Below are 8,217 nucleotides of genomic sequence, written 5' to 3'. Positions count from 1 at the left end.
CCATTTCTTGCTTAATGTAATTAAAATTTTGAAATTTGCATCCTCTAAAGTTTGAATTTCACTTTAGAGAGTAAAGTATAATCTTCTACCCATGAATAGTTTCTCTTTCATATTTATTATTGGTCCCACCTATAAAATCAATGGTGAGAGATCACACTTCTAAAGTGAAATTCAAACTTTAAAGAATCCAAATCCAAAATCTTGTCACTAAGGCTCCTTATATATTCCTATTATAGAAATTATATAATACAATCCTGTATCTGTTTCTGTTACACAGAAAAAGAAAAAGAAAAAGAAAAAAAAAAACCAAAATTTCTGTACATTTTGTGGCACTATAACAATTGCACTTTGGGGGATTACTTGGTTTTCACTGCTTCTTTTTGTTCCTTATGCATGTTGCACAAAGTTACATATATATTCTTATATAGTTTCTCACGGCTGTTATGTGAAAACCCAACATCTAATTTATGTAGTTTAATTTTCTGTGTAATGTCTCATTCTTATCTAATATCTATTATTTGATGATTCCATGGACATTCTCTTCTGTTCACATGCATACACATGTAACCATGTACCTCAATAAATTAAACTCAACTATATATATATATATATCCTCATCCATTTTCATTATGCAAGTTCATTCTATAGTCATTAGTCAATGCCCTGTATTGTTATATTCCTAAGCCTTTTCTTATTCACCTTCACACATTTATTTCAAACTCTTCCTTCACAATATTCATAGAAGTACCAAACAGGGACATGGTATTGTATAATAATGGTATTTAGTTAGTCAACTTATAAGGTTTTGAAATACAGGAATGTCTAGTAAGAAGGTTTTTACATCAATGAAGGAAGAGAATCCAGATTTGAAGAAGCAGATGGGGTGCATCAGTGGATTCTTTCAGCTCTTTGATCATCGTCACTGGTTCCTTACAAACAACAACTATAATAATACTACTCCACCTGGTACATACATTTTCTGAAACTGACGTATTTTCTTTTATTCCTTCTGTTACGTATGAATTTTGATTTCTGATAAGTGTTAATTTTTTTTTGGGTGACTGATAAGTGTTCATTTAGTTTCATATACTTGTGTTTTAGAACATTGATGTGTGGATAATTTTATAATTATTTTGATTAGTGCTGAAAATTAGAATTAAACACTAATATTAACATTGACATTGACATGTTATAATTAATTATTGATTATTAAGTTTAAAATAGCTAACTTCCGAGAGTAGTGAGTAATGGTCACACCCAATTAAATCTCATATATATATATCAGTAATATTATTTACTTTCACATAGTTCTCTCATTTCCTGTCTTTTCACTTTTTCTATTGACAATAATTGTCAAGGCTTAAGCGCACTATGAACGAGATTTAAAAAAAAAAAAGAAAAAAAAAACAGCCTAATCACTGATAAACATCTTTGTCTAGGCGCTTTTTTTTTTAATTTTAATCTTATTTATTTATTTGGCTGTATGCATGAGAGAGGTAATATTATTATCTATTTTGAAATTGAAGCAACTCTGCTTTTTATCTTTCTTCGGAAAGTTACCTTAAAAATTATATTTGGTTAGAGAAAGTCTCTTGGAAATTTTCTTGGACGTTCATACCTGTTTCGTGGCCTGAAATAGAATGTTCAGATATTAGAAAAAGTATTTTTGAAAGTTGCTGAATTTTAGAATAACACCCTTCACCGGTGTTATTTTAAAAAAAAAAAAGTTTCTCCTGTTTCTGAGTTTTCACTGATTTGTTTGCCTATAAGTGTTGAGTACTTGAAGTTCTTATAAAGCCTAGAAGAATTTATACATTCCCAAGTGATACATGATTCTACAAATAATAACAATAATATATCAGATATAAGATTTGGGATTTTCACAAATATTTTAAAGCTTCTGAGCAATAGACACCCATATTTCTGTGATAAATAAAAGTGCTCCCTGTTTATTCTAATATTCTCAACTTAAATTCGTATACAGTTATATTTATGGATATCTTTTGCTTTTCTATGGACTATATCATGAATGGCAAACCTTTCTTCAGACCCTTTTTAATATATATATGCAAAATATACTTCCTACTAAAATTTCCTTCCCTTTCTCAGGTGAAACAAGAAATGAAGCCAAAGAGCTGAATAATAAGATGCTAAATGCAATGGTGAGTAGATACCAGAAATTTCAATAGTGATCAGAGAAAAATTTCAGAAACAATTAAATATTTGAATGTAATTGCAGGCTAACAATAATGTGAAGGTTGCAAGAGAGAATCAACAATTCTCCACAGAATCATCGGGAACTTCCAACTCATCATCCTCTTGCTCATCTAGCATGTCATCCTTAGAGTTCAACAGAACAATTCTCAGCCAAATCAAGATCCAAGAAAACTCCAATCCAGAAGCAGTAAAGCAACCCGACACCCCAGTTCATCAGTCCCTGGATTTCCACGATATTGTCAAAGACTCAATGCAGAGAGAGCCACGAGGGTTATCAGTCAAAACTGCAGCTAAAGAGGAAAAGAAGGGCCGTATCTTGAAACACATCGACTCTCCCCGGCCTTTGCAGTTGCCTAAATCTGTCAATAGCAGAGGCATTGTCACCAATGAACCCGTCCATAATCTTGCTAAGTCTTGGGGAAGGCCATGGGATTTGCCTCGACGCTCTTATGATGAGAGGGAAATGCAACAATTATTAAAGCACAAGGAAATTCCAAGGCTTTCCTTGGACAGCAGAGAAGGATCCAACAAGAGTTATAGCGAAGCAACAAGATCTCAAAATCTCATGAAGGGTGCAGAGAGAGGATATGAGAGTTCGAGCACAATGCTTAGGCAGCAGCAGCAAGAACCGGAAACTCCTAAGAGAGCATCGAGTGTTGTAGCAAAGTTAATGGGACTGGAAGAACTCCCAGATTGCACACAAGCTTGCGATACTTCTTCGCAGATGTCTTGCATGAGTGATGGATATAACCAACACCAAAGTCCAATTTCCCCCATAACAAGAAACCAGTGCTTGGGGACTTTTAGAAGGGACAATGCCTTAATCAGAAATGCGACACCAGATTCACGATTTTCACTTGAACCAATCCCATGGAGGCAACCTGATGCAAGCCAAGATCCTGATTTACAAGTTTCCAAGGGAAGTGAGACTTTGACAACAGCTTCAAAACCCTCCCACTCTGTATATGGTGAAATTGAGAAAAGGATTGCAGATCTTCAGTTTAAAAATTCAGGAAAGGATCTCAGAGCCCTTAAGCAGATTCTGGAAGCAATGCAGAGATACAAAGATTCACTAGATATTACAAGAGACCAGGAAACAAATTACCCTTCTGACAGAGTTCTGAGTGAAAGCTCGGAATTACAGACCCCAAGACAACAGACCAACCCAACATTTGTCACTGATGATATTTCAAGTTCACCCCGGGGTAGAAAGTTTCCAATTATCATCATGAAGCCAGCACAAATCTCAAGGAAATCCAATGTCGCTACCAAAGAAATGACTAATGGCAAATCAGGCCGCATCAAGTTTTCTACCAATGATCCCAAAGATGGAAGATTGCTTGACAATATTGAAAGTCAAACCGCAAAAGGAACCGGTCCAACAAATCCTTTTAGTCAACGCTTCCATTCTGCAGATAAGAGTAATATGAAGAAAACTTCAAAATTAATGCAAGCCTCAAAAGTCCCTCAGGTCATCAATGGAGAGGACACCAATAACTCCAGCCATACAGCAGAGACTAGAAGCCCAAGAGTACAAAATAAGTTTGGTTTTGAGAAGCGTTCACCTACAAACCAATCATCAGAGTCCAAAAGTAAAAGAAGACAACACAAGCAATCATCAGAGTCATTGTCCCTAAGTTCCACCCCTAAGCAAAAAGTTTGTACCTTGCAGCAAAGAAATGAAGGCTTCAGCAAGATCCGGTGTCAAAAGAGGAACTTTAAGCATCAAGTTGATGTTATTTCCTCCAATGTTGACAGCAACAGAAGCATGGATTCTCACCGTGACATAGAGGGCACCCAAGCTGATCATTCTGAAAGCAACAACAGCATTTCCACTCAACAGGTGACTCACATGAATCAAAATGTAAGTATTTCTTCCTCCCATTATACAATGGTTGCCCATAAGCATAAAGTACTAGGTTTAATATTCTTTCATTGATCAGAATGCTACAAAGGAGCTAAGCAAGGAAAGTGCTATGGCCATGATAACAGTTACTTCAGAACAACAAAGTCCAGTTTCTGTTCTTGATCTGCGATTTTACAGTGAAGACCCACCTTCTCCAATTAAAAAGAAGACAGAAACCTCAAAAGATTTAGGTATATTCTACACTTAAGTTTTTGTGATATTCACATAAAATCATATATAGGAAAGGAGTTTGGATTACATTTTAACTCTTTCATATTTATATTTCTACAGATGAAGCTTTAGCCACTCCTGATAACATAGGGCATGCATTGGACCTTCCTCTTTCATTCAATAACACAGAGGCCAACTTCAGCAATGGAACTAGTGATGATGACCTTCAAACTCAGAATTTGGATAAAGTTCTTTGGGAAAATGACGATAATAGCGAGAAATTCACCAATTGCAGAGAGAGAAAAGATTCTGACCGTAAATACATAGCAGAAATATTGCTCGCATCAGGGCTGCTCAGTAGCCCCAGCTTAATCCAGGCAGTTCATTCACCAGGTCACCTGATAAACCCAAAGTTGTTCTTTGCACTTGAACTATTGAAGACAAACAAGCTGCAGTTCAATATGAAGCACAATGCTGGGAAGATTCTTAGGATAAATAATCTTGAAGAAATGCAAAGAAAACTCATATTTGATGTTGTTAATGAGATTCTAGTACAAAAACTAATATTGGAGAGTCCTTCCACACTGTGGTGCCTGCCAAATCAGCCAGCAGTAGTAGATCGCAAACTGAATGGACGGCAACTTCTGGATGAGCTTTGCACAGAAATTGATAATTTACAACCCAAAAACACAAACTTTGAGTTGGTTGATGAGGTTGCAGAATCGACAAGTCACTTATGGGGAGATTTAATGCATCAACCCACAATTTCAACAGAGTGCAACACTGAGATACCAAATGTTGTGTTGGACATTGAACGCTTGATCTTTAAAGATTTGATTACAGAAGTTGTGAGAGGTGAAGTAGCTAACTATCCAGGTAGGCATTGCAGGCAACTGCTGTTTCCGAAGTAGGAATTTCCAATTAAGTGGTTTCAGAAGTAATAGTCTTGATTTATCCACTTTGTTTTATGTCTATAGTTTATACTTTATATACACTATATATTTTCGAAGGAGAAATAAGTTGCTTAATAGTAACCATTATGATGTATATAAACTCATTAACACTTATGTCTTCTTTCATCTTTCTTCCATGTATTTATAGTTCATGAAATAAATGCAGAAATACAGAAGTGTTTATTTCAGGGGCATGACCTTTTAACATTCAAAGATGTCTTAAATTTCTTTACTTCTATATCTCAATATTACCTTCACTATAGCTCAATAGCCATATTAAACTCATTGATTGTGGCCTTTGAAGATAGTTAATGTATCCATTGTCTGGTGTCTGCCAACAAAAATTAAGAAAATATCTCAATTTCTTTCACCTTCAAAGAGCATAGGTTAAAAAGTACATGTTCTTGGAAACATGACATGTTTTCTATATACACAGTATGGTGCTGTAGCCCAATTCCTTCATTCAGTAGACTAATATAACTGATTATAAATTATCTTTCTACTTTAAACCAAACCAACCAAGAGAGAAAAAATCACAACTCAAACTAATACTAAGTTTTTTACATGCTGGATCTTAAAAGCAATGATAATACCCACAAATTAGTGGCAGATCTCAAAAACAAACTGCAGACAAACTCGAAATAATAATAGAACAAGAAATTGAGCTATGGAATCGACAAAATATCTAAATATTGAATTCCTTTACAAGGATACCATCTCATAAAGATCAAATGAAGCTGCAACTTGGTGCCTTAGCCAGTTACTAGGTGTAGTTCAACCAGATACCACTTGAGGGATGTTTACGAGTTTTGTTTTGGACGGAAGGGTAGGGAAGGAGAAAGGAACACTTTGTAGTTAACTAGTGCATATGGTTTGGAAGCGACACAAGAAAAGCACAAGGGCAAGGGAACATAAATAGGTTTCTTTGATCAATGTTGTAGTATAAATTTAACATCTTAAATTTTCATAGTATTTTCTCTCTTCTCTCTTTAGCATCTTTTTCCCTTAGAGTTTCAACAATATTTTCATGCAATATATAGCACAAGGTCATTAAGGGTGACAACAGTCTTGAATGAAAAAGAATCATCAACTAAATAGTAACATGTCAATGACAAGCACAAACCTGAAAAATAAATTGTCAAAATGGTAACATGCATGTTACTATGAAATTGTAACATCCATGTTATAATGCCCATAAGCAGAGAAGGACCTATTTCACTATCAAAGAACTAGCTACCATAACAGCCTGCAGAACAAGTATCATAATTCTTTTGAAAACAATTATGACTTACAACTGAACGAGCTCATCTTTGTTTTCCGCTGCTCCTTTCATTCCGGACTCAAATCCGCCAACCTTCCCAACAATTTATTTCTCGTCCCAATCTTAAAACTCACAGCATGCTTCTTATTCAAATGAATCTCTGTCATCTTCCCTTCCCTAAACTCGCACCGTGCACCTTTTACCCCTTCAATTGCCGGAGCAAATGCCTCCACTACAGAAACACATTCATCTCTAACACAATTTTCCACAACAGGAGGATTCCCTGAATCCACATCATTGAGTATCTTTACCGGAGGAGGAACAACAGAAGCAACTTCCTTATCCCATAAAGGCGCAGCAAGAAACGGATTACTTTCTATAGCTATTCGTTTGGCCTTAGCATCACCATGATCAACAAATGTAGATACTTCAAAACCATTGGACAAAAGATGCTTCTGCAAATGTAGGAGAGAATGCTCCTCCTTCGCAGCATTACCTTCCATCCCTCTTCCATTCCGATCAGGAAATGCCGGCAACCAAGTCGGAATATGCTCCCCGGGAGGATCTTCCGCAATTCGCGAGAAACTAGGACTCATCGCCCTTTCTCTCGTCACCGGAAACTTCGGAACGGCGAAAACAAACGGAATCTGTTCAGATTCATAAACAAAATCAACAATCTCTCGAACAATTCCGGAACCTGCAAGGCAATGATCAACATCAGAAGCAGCCACAAAGCCTTGAACTGATCCCAAATCTTCCAACCCTAGAATCACATCAAACACATTGCATTCATTTCTTCCTGAAAGATTAGCATTGTAATGCGCAGATTTTCCTGTATTGAAAATGTAACGAACCGCAACATCGGATAATGTGTCAAGTGCTAAGTGCTGAAAACTCTGGAACCCTTCGATCTCGCAGAGTTGTGCCACAACGAGTTTGGCGATTGCTTTGGCAAAATCGTCGCCGCCGCTACACAACTTCCTCTGTTGAAAGCTTCTTCCAGTGTCGTCACCGCCATTGATCATGTTCAGAGCTTCATAAAACTTAAATTAAACCAAAAAAAAAAAAAAACACATATATATTTTAGAGAAAAACCCAAAACGTCCTGACAAATTACCTCGAAAGACATCAAAGTCCTTGACAAAAAAAATTCAACCCGATTCCTAATAATTATCTCGAAAGGACGAGGCTTTTGGTGCCAAAAAGAAGTCAATGTTGTTTTTTTTTTTTTTTTTTTTTTTTTGGTTTCCCACGGTATCCCCCAACCCGGCAGGTTAAGGACTAATCCGTCGCGGTACTGAGCTCCATTTAAGGGTTTGCCGCTGGCCAATGAGTTGCTGCATGCACAAGGCGGGATTCGAACCCCCGACACTTGCTTAAGCGGACTAGTGAGCTAACCACTAGACCAATGTTGTTTTTTTTACACAGGGCTAATCAGTTCCAAAAAAAAATCAGGAATCGGATTGGGTGTTTTTTTTTGGGCCTCGTTGTCCTTTCGAGATAATTGTCAGGAGTCGGGTGGGTATTCACTCTATATTTTAATTTTGATGCATTTTTCATAAAATATTTTATAAAATGATTAAAATCGTCTAATCATCGTAATTATGTACTTATTGAATGAGCCACACTTACATATACCATTAAATTTTATTAGATAAAAATCACAGGCTAATATAAAAAACAAGGCTGCTACACATCCATATAACCAT

At 36.3% G+C, this 8,217-nt stretch overlaps 2 protein-coding genes across 4 annotated transcripts; one reads left to right on the top strand and one right to left on the bottom strand.

Moving 5' to 3' along the window:
- The first annotated feature begins 629 nt into the window (after positions 1 to 629).
- LOC107623626 (protein LONGIFOLIA 2-like) lies at positions 630 to 5,435 on the top strand. Its single transcript, XM_021115027.2, has 5 exons — positions 630 to 966; positions 2,110 to 2,162; positions 2,240 to 4,081; positions 4,161 to 4,314; positions 4,415 to 5,435. Exons 1-5 carry the CDS (start codon positions 819 to 821, stop codon positions 5,203 to 5,205), a joined length of 2,988 nt encoding a protein of 995 aa, XP_020970686.2. The 5' UTR covers positions 630 to 818; the 3' UTR covers positions 5,206 to 5,435.
- On the bottom strand, positions 2,161 to 7,593 carry LOC107623627 (transcription initiation factor TFIID subunit 8-like). Of its 3 annotated transcripts, none has more exons than XM_088484668.1 (3): positions 6,540 to 7,593; positions 3,883 to 5,578; positions 2,161 to 3,782 (listed from the first exon to the last, which is right to left on the bottom strand). In XM_088484668.1, exon 1 carries the CDS (start codon positions 7,531 to 7,533, stop codon positions 6,577 to 6,579), a length of 957 nt encoding a protein of 318 aa, XP_088340794.1. In that variant the 5' UTR covers positions 7,534 to 7,593; the 3' UTR covers positions 2,161 to 3,782; positions 3,883 to 5,578; positions 6,540 to 6,576. The 3 variants fall into 3 exon arrangements, with proteins under 3 accessions (XP_088340794.1, XP_088340799.1, XP_088340796.1); XM_088484673.1 differs by lacking the exon at positions 2,161 to 3,782 and having other exon boundaries at positions 3,903 to 4,028; positions 5,500 to 5,578; positions 6,540 to 7,539; XM_088484670.1 differs by lacking the exon at positions 2,161 to 3,782 and having other exon boundaries at positions 5,059 to 5,187; positions 5,500 to 5,578; positions 6,540 to 7,539.
- Between the last annotated feature and the right edge of the window lie 624 nt (positions 7,594 to 8,217).

This window comes from Arachis ipaensis, chromosome B10, assembly GCF_059453495.1.
Source record: "Arachis ipaensis isolate K30076 ecotype BB chromosome B10, ASM5945349v1, whole genome shotgun sequence".
In the NCBI taxonomy this organism is placed as follows: Eukaryota; Viridiplantae; Streptophyta; class Magnoliopsida; order Fabales; family Fabaceae; genus Arachis; species Arachis ipaensis.
Note: the sequence above shows the minus strand (reverse complement) of the source record. Positions and strands in the feature narration are given on the sequence as shown.

Bases quoted from the DNA above. Each gene is read 5' to 3' on its own strand.
- LOC107623626 (XM_021115027.2), top strand. From the start codon at position 819: ATGTCTAGTAAGAAGGTTTTTACATCAATGAAGGAAGAGAATCCAGAT. The intron at 2,163-2,239 runs GTGAGTAGATAC...ATGTAATTGCAG, and splicing joins ATAAGATGCTAAATGCAATG to GCTAACAATAATGTGAAGGT. The intron at 4,082-4,160 runs GTAAGTATTTCT...TTCATTGATCAG, and splicing joins TGACTCACATGAATCAAAAT to AATGCTACAAAGGAGCTAAG.
- LOC107623627 (XM_088484668.1), bottom strand. From the start codon at position 7,533: ATGATCAATGGCGGTGACGACACTGGAAGAAGCTTTCAACAGAGGAAG.